Here is a 17,628-nt window from a genome sequence, read left to right as displayed (position 1 = left end):
CCCTGACTTTACTGAGCTCTCTCTCACCCCCACCTCCATTCCCTCATCCTTCCTTTAAAACACCCAGCAGTTACCTCTGCACAAAGTTGAAATCAGTTCACACTTTTCCCTATTGCAATAGTATATTACTGATTAAAATCTGTCCTTATCACTTTGGTGTCCAACTTTATCTGTGTTTATCTTTGTTTACCTGTTACTACAAACTGGTTCCCACTGACAACCTCCAACGGCCATGTTTTAGTTCACAACTCATCACCTCACTTCTAGATCATTAACTCTTTGAGAGCAAGAATGTGTAGCGCAGTGCACAGCACACACATGCTCTCAAATGTTCTATTCAACATTTTTAAACTTCAGTTTTCCAAAAGATCTGAAGTGGTTTACAATAAATTCAACAAAATAAAAATACCAAACCCAAAAATCTGGAAAAGGAATATACACGTATGCATAGAAAATGGGGAAAGATGAATGCAGATCAGCAGAACCCAAGAGTCATTTAATTATTGAAACTGACTTGCATTTTGACATGTCAGCTACCTGTCAGCCAAAATAAAGCAATATGATTGAGCTCTTACATAATTCTCAATATCCATGATGGTGTCCTTTGAAGCACAAAAGTTTTAAATTTTCACTAAGTCCAATTTATCTTTTTTGGGGGGGTGGGAGACTGCTTGTGCTTTCAGTGTCATGTCTAAGAAACTGTTGTCTAATCCAAGGTCATGATGATTTACTCCTGTTTTCTTAAATGGGTTTTATAGTTTTAGCTCTTTACATTTAAGTTTCTGATCTAAGTTAATTTATTTTATTTTATTTTTACTGTTTTATTCAATTTATTTTTTGGTTGTACCGCGGGGCATGCAGAACTTCCCCAACCAGGGATCGAACCCACACCCCCTGCAGTGGAAGCAAGGAGTCTTAACCACTGGACCACCAGGGAAGGCCCTAAGTTAATTTTTATATATGATGTAAGGCAGGAGTCCAACTTCATTTTTCTGCATATGCATACTTATTCTTTTTAGGCAATATATATATCAATAGCACATTAGGATAATCAAAATAAACCAGTGATTCACACAAGTCCTTTCTTAATGAATTTAACATTAATTGAGATGCCTTCAAAGTTTTTATGATAGAACCAATCTACTAAACTAACAAACTCCTGTGATATATAAGTTCCTTTCCTGTGTCAAGTTACTTATTTCCATGTCCTGCTAGGACACCTCCATCAGGCACCAAGGCAGGCAAGGATCATGATGCTCCTGCCAAAAAAATCACACATCTGTGTCCTTGCTGCTAGATGTGAAAAGAAGCAGTCTTCTCAAGTCCAGTCCAGAATGCTTTCCAAAGTCTCTGACCGTGGTGGAAAGTTTTTATCTACTAAATCCAGACTAAAAGCCTTTTGAAAGCTCTTTCAAAAATGCCAAAGTCAGGGACTTCCCTGGTGGTCCAGTGGTTAAGACTCCACACTCCCAAAGCAGGGGGCACTGGTTTGATCCCTGGTTGGGGAACTAAGATCCTGCATGCCACAGGGTGCAGCCTAAAAAAACCAAAACAAAACAAAAATGCCAAAGTCAATCTCTAATCTCTGCAGAGGGTATGTTCCCAGGGAAAATTCAAATTTGATTGGTAATGATTTAGAAACAATTTGCTTAGCTTTTAAGTCTAAGCTCATACAGAATCCCCATTTTATTTATTTTTTATAAATTCTTTTTGTAAATATTCATTTGTTTATGGCTGCACTGGGTCTTTGTTGCTGCACGTGGGCTTTCTCTAGTTGCGGTGAGTGGGGGCTACTCTTCATTGCGGTGCACGGACTTCTCACTGCGGTGGCTTCTCTTTGTTGCAGAGCACAGGTTCTAGGCACGTGGGCTCAGCCGTTGTGGCGCACGGGCTTAAACGCTCTGCAGCATGGGGGATCTTCCCGGACCAGGGCTCGAACCCGTGTCCCCTGCACTGGCAGGCGGACTCTTAACTACTGCACCACCAGGGAAGTCCCTAGAACGCCCATTTTAGAGGTGAGAAAACTGATGCATAACTTGCAGAAGGACCCAGCTACTAAGTGGAAGACTCTAATCCAGATCTTTGAAGACTCTAATCCAGATCCTTCTGACTAAAGCCAAAGCTCTCTCTATTACATATACTCTGCTCAACAGCATACTAGCCACAGGGGTCTCCTTTGTTATTTCTTGGAAGAAGTGTGTCAATGTTTCTTCTTGGATTCTACCACCCTAACCACTGCCTGACTCAATCTGTCAATGACATGTGGTCCAGTTCTTGCCAAGAATAGGGAATACAGGGCTTCCCTGGTGGCGCGGTGGTTGAGAGTCCGTCTGCCGATGCAGGGGACATGGGTTCGTGCCCCGGTCCGGGAAGATCCCACATGCCACGGAGCAGCTGGGCCCGTGAGCCATGGCCGCTGAGCCTGCGCGTCCGGAGCCTGTCCTCCGCAACGGAGAGGCCACAGCAGTGAGAGGCCCGCGTACCACAAAAAAAAAAAAAAAAAAAAAAGAATAGGGAATACAAATATCAGAAGATACCAACACAGGGACTTCCCTGGTGATACAGTGGATAAGACTCTGTACTCCCAATGCAGGGGGCCTGAGTTCGATCCCTGGTCGGGGAACTATATCCCGCATGCTGCAACTAAGAGTCCGCATGCTGCAACTAAGATCCCGCGTGCCGCAACTATGACCAGGCACAGCCTAAATGAATGAATGAATGAATGAATGAATAAAAAGGTATCAACACAGATATGAATGGAAGTAGAATTTTGTAGGGACTGGCAGTGGTTAGGTAGTCATTTGAAGGCTATTTGCCACTTCAAAGGAAAACCAAAAACAACCATTTGAGTTAATCCTCCCTGTTCTGGTGTAGGGTTTGAAAATCTTTTTAAAAAGTTTAACATTGGGGGCTTCCCTGGTGGCGCAGTGGTTGAGAGTCCACCTGCCGATGCAGGGGACGCGGGTTCGTGCCCCGGTCCGGGAAGATCCCACATGCCACGGAGCGGCTGGGCCCATGAGCCATGGCCGCTGAGCCTGCGCGTCCGGAGCCTGTGCTCTGCAACGGGAGAGGCCACAGCAGTGAGAGACCCGCATACCGCAAAAAAAAAAAAAAAAAGAGTTTAACATTGGGACTTCCCTGGTGGCGCAGTGGTTAAGAATCCGCCTGCCAATGCAGGGGACACGGATTCAATCCCACATGTCGCAGAGCAACTAAGCCCGTGTGCCAAGACTCCTGAGCCTGCGCTCTAGAGTCCGCGAGCCACAACTACTGAGCCCACATGCCACAACTACTGAAGCCCACGCGCCTAGAGTCCGTGCTCTGCAACAAGAGAAGCCAGCGCGATGAAGAGTAGCCCCCACTCGCTGCAACTAGAGAAAGCCCGTGCGCAACAACAAAGACCCAACACAGCCAGAAATAAATAAATAAATAAATTTTTAAAGAAAGAAAAGAAATACTTAGGCTGAGTGAAGGCACTGTGCTGGATAGAATATCAACAGGCACACCTGAATAGTGTGGTATTAGTGAAAGGAGCTACAAAGCCAGACAATCTGATTTCTGGTCTGCTACTTAACAAGTGTACAGCCTTGAGTGTCACTTATCTGTATCTCAATTTTGTTACCCTTGCCCTGTCTACCTCAGAGTTACAGTGAAGATCAAATGAGAATACACATGAAAGCACTTTGTAAATAGTAAAATGCTGTGCTAGTAAGGTAGAATTAGGTTTGGTAATAGTTTTTCAAACTTCTGGAATTTCTCTCAGAGCTTTTTATGACCAAGAAATACTGCAAACAAGGAAACAGTATGGAACAGTTCTGACGGCATGAGGTTCTCAGGGTGTTTGTTATCTGTAAGCCTGTCAGAACTGTCAATAACCAAGACAATGGGAGAGACTTCTCTATGGACAACTGGATTAGTCCATAATGGGGCCATAATAAGGCTCCTCATATTCTGGCAGATCCTCACAAGAATGGGCTGAAGAATGATCACTCCAGGAAACAAAGCTGAATCTATAAATCAGGAGGTCTGGCTAAAAGATCATGTGGGAAAAACAATCTTCTGTACACACAACTATATATTCAAAGCTCAAGGCCTAAGTGAAGCATGGCACACTGAGATACTGCATCAACCAGATAGCTGATAGTCCAAGTTCTCTAATCCTAATTCTCTCCTAGGATTTACTAGTCCTTTTGGCCCTTGAATCTATATATAAATGCAATGCTCAGACCTAGGAATGGGGAAGTAAGGGGTGGTGAGACACATAGGAGAGGCCCAGGATAGCTACAGTCCAATTTCTCCAAAAGAAAAATTCCAAACATCCCTTGTAGACTGTGCAGAATCTGGAGGCTCTTACCTTCCTAGCGACACCCCATTGCCACTATCACTAGGTGCTACAAGGAACTAAAATGAATTACTTAAAGTAGGAAAACCAAAGCGCTTACCTTCCATTTCAGTCAATGCAAAAACATTCACTGAATATCTCCCAAGCACTCACACTGCTCAAGGAATCAAGGTGAAAAGAGAAATCCAAATGGTTATCTCCAAACTGACTCAAATAGACAAGTGATTTATTATTCATTTAATAAAATGTATGTGCCAGGCACTGTGCAGAAGCTTCTGCCTTCAGGAAGCTTTACAACCTAGTTTAGTCTCACAGCATCAAGAACAAAAAACAGGGCTTTCCTGGTGGCGCAGTGGTTGAGAGTCAGCCTGCCGATGCAGGGGACACGGGTTCGTGCTCCGGTTTAGGAAGATCCCACATGCCACACGGAGCGGCTGGGCTTGTGAGCCATGGCCACTAAGCCTGCGCGTCCGGAGCCTGTGCTCCGCAACGGGAGAGGCCACAACAGTGAGAGGCCCGCGTACTGCAAAAAAAAAAAAAAAAAAAAAAAGAACAAAAAACATAATGAATCTAAGTGTGCAATGATGTCAGAGAGTGGAAGTGAGAACTATTTTTACTGTGTGGTGAGTTCTGAAGTGGTCTTTGAAGGCTAGATGGTTAATATTTCTAAAGGTAGTGGCGTAGGGAGGGACAGCAGTTTACCAGGAGCAAAGATTTAGAGCTCAGAAAGCCCACGGTTGGTTTGAGGGACAAGATCAGTTTGGTTAGAGAGGTATAAATACAAAGGCCCACAAGCAAAATGTCTTTGGGATGTAACAGTGAACTGCTGGCCCCTATTCTGCAGCACTCCGCCCCTCCATCCCCAGTCTTCAGACAAGGAGGGTTCTGCATGGCCTGTAGGTGCATTACACAAATCTCTCTGACTGGCTCTTCATTTCAACCTTTGGTAATAGGAGAAAGGGTTTTTCTAACAGCCCTTGTAACAAAATAAAAGCAGGATTTCTCTAACCTGTACATATTAATTCAAAAAGGAGGAGCTAGATTTGGGATGCAATCTTCTGAGGAGCCCAGGACAATATGGGGAAGAAGAGCTAGACTGAGAGGCCACACAAAGGGAACCCTCTCTGTCCTTATTAGACATGCTATGGACAGACACTCAGTGCTGCCCCTCAAACCTTGTCAGCTCCTTCCAATATGATGTAGTGAGAAAGAGCACTGATTTGAGAGTCAGGTGAGCTGGTTCCAATCCCAACTGAATAACCATGGGCAAATTACCCACTATTTTGAGTCTCTGCTTCCATTACCTATAAAATGAGAATAATAAACTTTATAGCCCAGTATGATTGATGAGGTAACGTGAAAGTGTCTAGGGTCTAAATGCTGAATCAATGGTATTTCCTTTTTCTTCTCAGCCCTACTTTGAAAGGCTTCAATTCCCCATGAGGGCAATTTCCCAGAAGTCAGAGTCAAAGAGGACGACTATATTTTCGTGCTCTCCATTAGCAGGTGGTTTTTCCTCTTCCTTTCTCCTAACACTGTAGCTCCCTTCTCTTAACCTTTATCCTTCTATTCCATCTTCATTCCCTCCAAAGCTAGGCTGTAAGAACCAATAAGCCAGAGTTTTTTGTTTTGTTTTGTTTTTTTAGGCCACGCCGTGTGGCATGCAGGATCTTAGTTCCCCAAACAGGGATCAAACCTGTGCCCCCTGCAGTGGAAACATGGAGTCTTAATCACTGGACCGCCAGGGAAGTCCCAAGCCAGAGTTTTCAGAAAGGGCCTGTTCTCTACCATTTACCTCACCCCAAGATAAGCAATTCTAACCACGTCTCATTACAATTATTGCTTCTTTGGAAGATTTAAAAGCTGATGACTTTCAAATCTACATCTGCAGTGCATATCTAATACTCAAGGGGTTCCTTCTATCCATGTTCCATAAGCATCTCAAATGCTTAAAAAAAATTTCTTTTTAAGTCATCATCTCCATAAACCTGCTCCTCATACATTCCTTATACATTTCATTATCCACAATCCCATATCTGGAATTCTGAAATCAAAAGAGCTCTGAAAATAAGAAGGTTTTTAGTATATATAACACAAAATACATTTAGCAACAAAACCTGAACAAAATTAACATGAGACTATTTATAGCCCTTATTAATCCCACTCAATTAATATTCAAATGATTTGCCTGAAAATATTAATATTATTTGACTATACAGGGCTCTATCCCAGACCCTGCTGGAGGTGTTATGCACTCAAAAGGGTGAAACTGGTTCATGGGGGAGGGGGAGAACTTAGATATTACAATGGTATGTGGCCCTCCAAAGCTCAACCTTACAAATAAAGACTTATTCCCTAGTATCTAATTTTTCTTGCTGGATTTTCTTGAGTATTACATAAGCAGCATTGACACTCACTTCATAAAAGGCAGACAAAAAGTATGCAAGAACTATACTACAAAGCTATGGCAAACAGACAGCTATGACTGGGGGACTTTCTCTTGACTGATGGCTGAATCTTGAAGTCATATGACAAGAGGTGGCCTGAGCATGCCTGTTTTGCCCTGTGGATGTTATTTATGTTTGATCCTCAGTGCTTCTGTGTGTGACATGGGTTTTGATAATTAAATTAAAAATTTACATTTTATTATTTAATTCTACAAATTAAAATGTGTCCCAATTAATTATGCCAAGTGCTAAAAAGAAAAATGTTAACAATATCTGAACGACTATCTAGCAGCTAGTTAAAAGTTATTTTCTCATATCAGCAAAAGTTAAAAAGTTTACTAAAAATAATGTTAAGAAACTGATTTTTCTCTATTGTTTTGTTTTTGCTGGAAAATGAACAACTTTAAATGATTTTTAAAAATCTGATTACACTGTTTCTGTATTTATAAATACTAATTTGCATATGCAATTTGCTACATTACAACTTATATAAGTAAATAAAAGTTACTCAGCAAATACAGCTATAAAACTTAGTTAAATGTAAATAGCTTTTTAACTTTTAACCTAAAAATCTTGTTTAGTCACTCTTAACCTTGCACTGAATAAAAAGCAAGCTTTATGCTTACTCATTTAATGTATAAAGCACAGACATACTTACTGTACGTAAAAAGATATAGAGTATATCTGCATGTTAAAATTTCATGGGAGGGATGCATTAGGGAAAAAAGATGTCTAAAAAGGCTTCTTAGGAAGGTGATAATGAATGGAAAGGTTGAGGAAACAATGATATAAGGGATTAGGGAACTGTACCAGTATCTTCTCAGCTTTTCAAGTCAGAAACTTGGGAGTCACCCTTGACAACTCTTTTCCCCTTATCCCCATATCCAATCACTAGTAATGGTCAGCTTTATTTCCTATTTCTGGACTGTCTCTGTCTCTTCTTCTCCATTCCTACTGCCATTACCCTAACTCAGATCTTCATGATCTCTTGCCTAGACTTTATAAGAGCCTCATTAACCTGTTCCTTTTCTCTTTATTCCAAACTTCTTGAAACAGTTTGTCCCTCCTCTCTTATTTCTTAGCCCACTCCAATCTGCTTCCATGCTATCAAAACTGTTTTCGTAAAAGACACTGATCAAGTGCAAAATGCTAAATTCAATAGACCTTTTCAGTCATTTTTCTCGTCCTCTTGGCAGCACTCAATCTTGATAGCCATATCCTTCCTGAAATACTCTTTTCCGTTGGTTTATGAGACATCAATCACTACTTGTTTTCTTCAAATTGTGGCTGCTGATCCCCTTCTTCCTGCACATTAAAGCTAATGAAACTTGAGGTTCTCTTTTCAGCCCATCTCCCATGCTATACATTTTTCATAGGCACTATCAGTGATTCCCATGGTCTTAGTTACCATATATAAACAGATGATGAATCCTCTATCTCCATCCCCAGACCCCACGCTTGAGCCCCAGACTTCTCTATCCAGTTGTTTTTTGGACAGCTTCCCTTGGAGGTCACAGAGATACCTCAAAAATGTCCAAATTTAAACTCAACTCAGTTAAAAGCATCACTATCCACTCCGCTGCTCAAGGCAAGAGGCCTAGGAGTCATGCTTAATTCCACCCTGCCCCAACCACTTTCAGCCTCCAGATGAAACCAATAACCAAGCCCTGCTAATTCAAATTCCTAAATCTTATTCTCCACTGTTACTACCTCAATCTCCATCAACATCTCTTGCTAGGACTACCACACTACTTAAGAACCAACTACTTCAAGAACCTCCTGGTTGGAATGTTATCGCAGTCTAATTCATTCTCCCCAGAGCAGTCAAGCAATATAAATAAATTAATTTGATCACGTCACTTCTGAGATTAAAACCTTTCAATGGCATTTCACTGTTATCAGGATAAGGTCCAAATATCATTCCCCCTATGCTACCAACCCACCTAGCCTACCAATCTTTTGCTTGTGAAATAATCATTTCACCCTGCCACTGACAACTATCCATAGATCAGCTCTCATTAGCTTAAAGGCCTTCCCTGATCCCCCTATGGCGGGGTGGACCCCCTTATTATATAAATCCATAGTAATGCGGACTGCTCCACTCAAAATATTTATCATTTTATAATGGTATGCGATACAAAATCAACTGGGACATAGGAAGAAAAACATACACATATGTTGTAACTAACACACATATATATGTATATAAATAACATATACAAATGTTACATATATATAAAAATAATATATACGAATGTTACATATATATAAGTAAGGCTTACCTTTATTATGCATTAGCCTATTAATACTGGCAACTTTTATCTGTTGGTCAGGTGGCCAAGTTTTCCTGAAGGAAGACTGGGAGTTATACCAATCAGGTGAAGACACTAGTTCATTCACATTTATCATACTGCATGACACTGTAGTTTGTGTGCCTAGTTAAGTGGATTTACAAGATAGCTACTTTTAACTAAATTAACATTCACAAAATAAATAAACAGCTTAGAGTCCTACCAAGAAACTGTATCGGGGCTTCCCTGGTGGTGCAGTGGTTAAGAATCCGCCTGCCAATGCAGGGACATGGGTTCGAGCCCTGGTCCAGGAAGATTCCACATGCCGTGGAGCAACTAAGCCTGTGCGCCACAAATACTGAGCCTGTGCTCTAGAGCCTGCGAGCCACAATTACTGAGCCCACATGCTGTAACTACTGAAGCCTGCGCGCCTAGAGCCCGTGCTCCACAACAAGAGAAACCACTGCAATGAGAAGCCCGCGCACTGCAACAAGTAGTAGCCCCCACTCACTGCAACTAGAGAAAGCCCGCACACAGCCACGAAGACCCAACGCAACCAAAAATAAATAAATAAATTTAAAAAAAGAAAATGGGGCTTCCCTGGTGGCGCAGTGGTTGGGAGTCCGCTGCCAGTGCAGGGGACACGGGTTCGTGCCTGGGTCCGGGAAAATCCCACATGTCGCGGAGCGGCTAGGCCCGTGAGACACGGCCGCTGAGCCTGCGTGTCCGGAGCCTGTGCTCTGCAACGGGAGAGGCCACAACAGTGAGAGGCCCGCGTACCGCAAAAAAAAAAAAAAAAAGAAAATGAATGGAAGATAATGTTAATAATGCAGGAAGAGGAACAAAGAAACAGCAGAGCTGATGTCTCTGGAAGTAAAAGCTCCTAAGTACCAGAATTTCACCTGCCACATCACAATAAAACAAAACAAAATAACATAATGACCAGCTAATCAGATCTAAGTCAGCCAAAGATTTAAAATTATCTAGAAGATTATTTAAAATATGGACTTACACTCTCTCATGCACCTTACTCTGAATGTATAATATGCTTAAAAATAATACTTACTGAATACACAATGGTATCATGATCAGCAAGACATTTAAAAACACTTGTCTTGGGCTTCCCTGGTGGCGCAGTGGTTAAGAGTCCATCTGCCAATGCAAGGGACACGGGTTCGAGCCCTGGTCCAGGAGGATCCCACATGCCGCAGAGCAATTGAGCCCGTGCACCACAACTACTGAGCCTGTACTCTTAGAGCTCGCGAGCCACAAATACTAAGCCCACGTGTCACAACTACTGAAGCCTGCGTGCCTAGAGCCCGTGCTCTGCAACAAGAGAGGCCACCACAATGAGAAGCCTGTGCACCTCAATGAAGAGTGGCCCCTGCTCGCCGCAACTAGAGAAAGCCCGCAAACAGCAACGAGGACCCAACACAGCCAAAAATAAATAAATAAAATAAATAAATTTAAAAACACTTGTCTTCATCCTTTTATAATAAATACGGTGTATATATTTTTTGGCCTTGCCTCACGGCTTGCGGGATCTTAGTTCCCCGACCAGGGATCGAACCCGGGCACCCTGCAATGGAAGCAGAGTCCTAACCACTGGACTGCCAAGGAATTCCCAAAATGTGTTTAGATTTTAAAAGTTAACTTGTAACATCTAAAAATTTTTAATCTGTTATGAAATCATATGAAAATTCAGATTTCCAACCTCAAGGGGGAGAGGGATTGTGGAAAGGGATGCGAAATTATGCAGTAAGGCAACACTAGACCTACATTCTGTCATGGCAACAACTGGCTGGACCTCATCAGATTGCATGGGACTCTAGTTGGCCCGCCAGTCTACATTTGGTTGATTTTACTCGATTACCCATTAGAATTTAAGCTCTAGGATTTCACTAAAAATATATATATATTTTTGTCTGTTTTGTTCACTGCTGTATTTCCAGGGCCTAGAACAGTAGCTGGCACACAGTAGGCATTCAGTAAACATTTGCTGAAATTAACAAGTAACAGGTGCCTGCCTGCCTAATCCCTAAAAATGTTTCTGACAAGTATTCATAATATGTTTCTGCCTTCCCCTAAAAGACAAATTGTTTATCTTTTATATTTAGCACAGGGCCTGACACATACTAAGTACTTTATTTGCTCACTGTATGACTAATAGCAATTAGTTATCACTTACTGAGTACTCACTGTGTGCTAAACACCACCTTAAAACACTTTACAAGCATTAGCTCATTTAATCACCCTAACACTCCTATGAGGCAGATGCTATCACCCCTGTTTTAAGAGATGAGGAAAATCAATCTCTGGAGATTAAGCAATTGGTCAAAGCTCTAACTGTATTACAGAATGAAATAACTGTAACACAAGATAAAATATGAAAAGAGCTATAGGAAAGGCAAGAACAAAGTGCTACAGAATTCAGAAGGACAGTTCACTTCCAGTTTGGAAGGCATAACACACATATTTGGGAAAGGTCCCTGAGGGAGGTAGCATTTAAACTAAATCTTGTAAAAGGGCCAAGATTTTCATAGGAAAAGATGGGTGGGGAAGGGATTGCTTTTGTCACTTTCTCTACCAGGAAAGGTGAAGTACATACCAAGGAGGTAGTCTGAGTAGAATGTAGGATATGTGGATAAATATTAAATCGAACAAGACTAGTAAAGTCAATAGGAAGGCCTTGAATACCATACCCTATGGGTTATGATTTTATCCTGTAGACAAAAAGAAGTCCATGAAGGTTCCTAAACTAAGGAGAAGAGTGACAAGACCAGAAGGGTGTTTTAGCAACGTTGCTGCAGCAGAACTGGTCAGGGTACGGAGGCTATATAGAACAGATTTAGAAGGCTCCTGAAGTAACAACACCTTTACAATTTACAATATTTTCTGACACCTAGTACTTCACTGACACTTCACTAACAACATTAATAAATAGTATTATCATATTTTCACATCAAGGAGCCTGAGACTTAGCAATTTTAAAGACCACAGAATTAAGTCTTTGTGGGACTATGCTGTGAGAATAACATACACAAAACAATTTAGGGAAGACATCAGTAACAGGATCACAGTATCCAACAACTGCCAATATAGGAAGGGAAGAAAAGAGTAAGGAACCAAAAATAGGTAAGATTTCTATCTTACGCCCTAGTGTCTGGGCCAGTGGTCCCACCATTAACAAAAATGTAGGAAAGGTACACCAGGAAGGGGGAGTGAGTTTGATGCTTGTGGGACACAGTTTAGTAGCTCTCTAAGTTGCTGTTAGGAACTGTGGGGTGGGTGGGCAAGGCTGGAGGGAAACTAAGAAATGGGATAAATTACTTCCTGACCTGGAGGCATTATCAGAAAGGTTTTGTTACTTGCAGCAAACCAGAAGCAGCTTTTAGTATCCTAGAGCCCAGTGACAGGACAGTTCCAAAAACATCATGAAGAAATGAGATTCTTTCCGTCTTCTCGACCCTCACCCTTCGAACTGCCTGCTCTTATTTCTAAATTCTGCCTCATGATTCCAGCGTTGCTAATGGCAATTTCAGAGTCAGAAAAGGGATCTTTCCTTTCCAGAGGCAGAACACAGCCCTTAATAGCCTATATTTTGGTTAGAACCATACTACCTGAGTATTTCCTCTATTTACTAGCTGTGACCTTGCTTAAGTTACTGAACCTCTCTGTGCTTCAGTTTTCTCAACTAGAATGTGAGAATCTGAGAAATAAACGAATTAGTATTACAGTACTTAGTGCCTAGCACATAGCAAGTTCTATGTAAGTGTTCGCTATTATTATAGCTTTCCTATCTCTCCATCTCTTTGAAGCTCTCACACTTTGGTGATACCTGGGTTAAAATATAAAGTGGCAAAAAAACAACAGAATAAAACTTGGCAAATAAGGAACTCTTTTCAGAAGTCCTCCAGGCTTCCTTTCACATTCATTAGCCAAAATCTGCATCACATGCCCATACTTAAATCAATCACAGCCTAGGGAGATAGAATTACAATGACTGGTTTAGTTTATATCAATCAAGACCTACCCCCTGGGGCTGGGAAGGTGCTGCCAGATTCCTGGTTAGCAGGATGGCAGGAACAGCGATAAAAACGACCGGTGTCTGCCAAGACTTAGTCTTGAGAGGCTGCGGTCTCTGCTGGGGAGGGTTAGAAAAAGTAACTTCCAGAGCTGCAAGCCTCAACCCCACAGGGTTCCTAAGAGCAATGAAATCACTGCAAAGGTCTGTTAAGGCTAGTGAAGTTTGGCACAGGAGAAATAGTATAGGATATAGGCCAGAGCTCGAGGAGCGTACTCTTGAGAGGCAGTGAAACACAGCAGGTTCTAGATTCATGGAGGTGTGACGCAGGCCATGTTAGCGTTCCCAGCCCTAGGGCCTAGATCACCAGCCTTGGACTTAATCACCTAATCTTCTCAAAGCCTGTTTACTCATTTATAAATGGGGATAACCCAAATTATCTCGGATTTGATGTTAGGATTAAATGTAAGGATATATTTCACCCCGTAGTATAAGGATCAGAGAAAAAAACAAAAATAACCAACCCACACACAAAAACCCCACCAAACAAAAACCCCAATGGCCTGGTGTTCAGAAAGACAAGGTGCAAGGCGGGATGGGGGTGGCGGGGAGGTACCTGAAATGGAGTTGCAGAGAAGAGAGGAGGCTGCCTGACTCTAGACTAAAACTCCCCTTCAGGACCCTGGTCAGGTTCTGTTGCTCTATTGAAGAACTTTCATTTCAAAGTTTACCAGAAAAGGATTAAATTTAATCACACCTGAAGTCTTCTTAGAGGTTTATGTGCAGCAAAATGGGTAAGAATCTCACTTCTGGCTTTGCTGTAACTAACTGTGTTATGTTCTCTGAGGTAGTTTCCCCATCTATAAAAACTAAGTAAATCACTGTCAGATTTATTTCACTGGGCTTAATAAACTAAATATTAGCCCCTTCCCTTTGAGGCAGCAGTGTTCCTGAAATTGAAGGCCAATACAAAATCTATAACATAAAAGCCCCTAAAATTTTTCATTGACACATAAAGTTGCAGCTACAAGGACAGGCCTATCAGTCTTAATGGAGGATTCTGGAAACCAGAGTACTTAAAGGAAAGGAACAAACATTACTGAAAACATTATTGAAGGTGGAAAAGAATCTGTTCTGATATTTATAGAGCCCTTACTAGTCTCCAAACACTGTGGTATCTTATTTAATTCTCTAACACCTCGATAACCCTGCCCCCTCCCCTCTTTCTAGAGATGAGGAAAGGAAGGCTCAGAAAGGAAGAAAATAACATTTATCGTGGACTGTACTGGATGTTTTCCACATGCATCACTGCATCTGACATTTAAGTGACTTCTCTGGATGAGAGCTAGGAAGTAGCAGGCAGGATTATAATGCCAGATCTGATTCTAAAGTCATTGCCCTGCAGCTCAAGGGAGTAATTTATGTTTCCTCAGGATCAGGTTTCTTACAAAACTCAATCCCAGAATCTCAAGCCCCACCCCCAACACACCCACAATAGTTGGGGTTAGCAATTCACTTTGCAGTTTTCCAGTTTCTTTCAGATTAAAGATTTCAAAGTGGGCCCACTAGCAAAAATACAAAACACCTTTACAACTCTGCCTAGGATTAAAAGCTTTCTTTCCCCCTTTTCCAGCCCAATCACTTGGGGGCCAGGCCATAAAGAACAACAGCTATAAACTAGGGCTCTGGAGCGATCAACCTGGTTTAAGCCACTGACTGTGTGACCTTGGGTAAGTTACTTTACCTCCCTAAGCCTCAGTTTCCTTATCTGTAAAATAGGGATAATAGCAGTATCTATCTCAATAAATAGGTTGTGCATATTAAATAAAACGTGACATGTAAAGCAATCAGAGCAATGCCTGCACACGGGAAGAGCTTAGCAAATTTAATAGTTCTCATTGCTGGAGAAGAAGTACCACTGATGGTTCTGTCCCTAAGTCCAAAGACTTCGCCATCGTATTCTCTCTGAGCACAGGCCTTGCTACCTGGAGTCCCTTTAGAAAGAGCAACAGGTCGCTCCTTTTCTCCTAACCAGGGCCAGGCCCAGAAACCTAAAGCCCCCGACCTATACATGACTACGAGATCTTGGCACTGGTTTTCTACCACTACGAAGGCTGTCACTCTGAACCCAACCGAACCACCCTATTTCCGCCTCGGCTCGGTAAGTTCTCCCGGCCTTCAGCGGCCCAGGCTGCCTTCGGCATGGCTGCCCCTGGTTACAGGCCTGGAGCTGGCTCGCCTGGCGTCCCTTCGCCAAATAACTCTCTCTGCGACGTAGGGAGGGTTTCCCTGAGTTCAGGGCAACCAGTGAATCCAGTTAAGAGGCGCGTCGGTCAGACACACGCCGGAGAGGGCTGCCTTAAACGCCTCCCGGGCCTGCCACCGGGAGCCCGGCCCAGACCGGAGGGTCAGCTCCTTTCTAACCTCCGGGAACGCGTGGGGTCCGGCCCAGGGCCACCACGTGGGGGCTCCAGGAGTGGCAAGGTGTTTCCGAAACCAGCCCCCAAAGACTGCTCCCCGCTTGGGCCCTAACCTGGCCCCAAACTGGCCTGAGCGGCGCTCCCGGCCTGGCTTCTCCCCTCAACCCTATTTGGAGGAGACTCAGACATCCTCTGCACACTGCAGACAGGCTCTCGCCAGACTCCAAGCCCCGACACTGCCTCAGACCGAGTCCCCAAATGCCTGGTTTCCTTACTCACCCATCGCGGCTCCGCTCGCTCTTACTTGGCGGCGGCAGCGGCGGCAGCTTCGGCGGCAGCTTCAGCAGACAATATGGCGGATCTGCAGGACGGCAGCCCGAAACGGACAAACAACTTAACAATCCCGGGAAGAAACGCGCTTTCGGCCCCACCGCCTAGTTCACAGCGACGACCGCATTTAAAGAGACCGCAGCTACTAAAGGCGGGGAATAAGGATGGAATATGAAAGGAGTGGGTGGAGAAAAACTGGGAGGGATACCTACGAAAGAAAGTTAAGTGTGCTTAGGATTTCTCAGCTTTTTCTGCTATTTCCTTTTTGTAGTGAGGTCTCCTCCCGTAGAAACTTTTTCTTCCAGAAAGGTATTCCTTCCTTTTGTAGTTAAAACCACCCATAGACCCTGAGCCGGATATATGAATAAGGAGTCATCTGGAAAGGTGAAGTGACTTGCTCAAGGATATAGCGATAAGGAAATGAAGAAGTCTAGAGTAAACCCGATTACAATCTTATTGGGAGATACAAAGTGGAAAAATAATGAGACCGGTGCAGTGCTTTATAGTTGACAGAGCTATTTCATTTAGCCTTACTGCAATCTCTCTGAGGGCACAAGTCAGTTCTATAGTGTTCATCACTGATCTCCAGCACCTAGCACAGCATCTGGCACGTGGTATGTGCTCCATGAATAACTGTTGAATGAATAAACAAACGAATGAATAGATCTGTGAGTTACACAAAAAAAGGGATATGATCTCCCTTTTTAGACATGAGGAAATTGAGGCTCTGAGGTTCATACATCTTTTTTTTTTTTTTAATATTTATTTATTTTGGCTGTGCCAGGTCCTTAATTGCGGCACGCGGGATCTTTAGTTGGGGCATGTGGGCTTCTTAGCTGCAGCATGTGGACTTCTTAGTTGCGGCATGCAAGATCTAGTTCCCCGACCAGTGATCGAACCCACGTCCCCTGCATTGGAAGGCGGATTCTTAACTACTGGACCACCAAGGAAGTCCCGTTGTCGTGTGTCTTTTGAATCATGGAACTTATGGCTGGTGCACATTAGACCTCCCTTTTTGCATAATAGGATTCCGGTCCTTCTGTCCCCCACCTCAACACACAGAGGAAGGCTATGTCTTCAAGTCACTGGTCCCAAGAGGGAGCTATCTTTTGGAAGCCCAGGTCCTGTCATAACAAATTGCCACCTCTAGTTGTGGACCTGGCCCACCTAGGGAAACAACTCAAAAAGCCAATTCTAGGACTCAGGGTCAGGAAGGGGAGTGTTATCTTTCTCTTGCTACTGCCACTTCTCAAGGTCAGACCTCTTCATTCTCTGTTGGTCTATTTTACCTGCCTCCTCACTGGTGTGCCTCCAGGTTCTCCCATTTGCACCCATTATCTCTTTAAAAGCAGAGATCCTTTTTTTTTTTTTTTTTTTTCTTTTGCGGTACGCGGGCCTCTCACTGTTGTGGCCTCTCCAGTTGTGGAGCACAGGCTCTGGACGTGCAGGCTCAGCGGCCATGGCTCACGGGCCCAGCCGCTCCGCAGCATGTGGGATCTTCCCGGACCGGGGCACGAACCCATGTCCCCTGCATCAGCAGGCGGACTCTCAACCACTGCGCCACCAGGGAAGCCCAAAAGCAGAGATCTTATCATGTCCTCTGCTTAGTGATTTCCTACTAACGGCCTTAGGTAATGCCCAAACATTTCAATCTGACAGTTAGGCTGGTCCTTACTGGCTTCTTGCGCTACTCCCTGCCAGGCAACCCAGGCTCCATCCATATTTGGGGAACCACATTCCCCCAAATATGCTCCTATCTTCTTTTGTGCCTTTG

At 43.3% G+C, this 17,628-nt stretch overlaps 1 protein-coding gene across 1 annotated transcript in view; it reads right to left on the bottom strand.

The window, feature by feature from the left end:
- KPNA6 (karyopherin subunit alpha 6) overlaps positions 1-15,883 on the bottom strand; it is a 51,607-nt gene extending 35,724 nt beyond the window's left edge. Inside the window, exon 1 of the mRNA XM_060018168.1 lies at positions 15,804-15,883. Coding sequence (XP_059874151.1) covers positions 15,804-15,807 — 4 coding nt within the window. The 5' untranslated portion in view covers positions 15,808-15,883. The remainder of the gene's footprint in view (positions 1-15,803) is intronic.
- Between the last annotated feature and the right edge of the window lie 1,745 nt (positions 15,884-17,628).

This window comes from Delphinus delphis, chromosome 1, assembly GCF_949987515.2.
Source record: "Delphinus delphis chromosome 1, mDelDel1.2, whole genome shotgun sequence".
Classification (NCBI taxonomy): domain Eukaryota; kingdom Metazoa; phylum Chordata; class Mammalia; order Artiodactyla; family Delphinidae; genus Delphinus; species Delphinus delphis.
The sequence above is the reverse complement of the archived record's forward strand: the minus strand, read 5'-3'. Positions and strand labels throughout refer to the sequence as shown.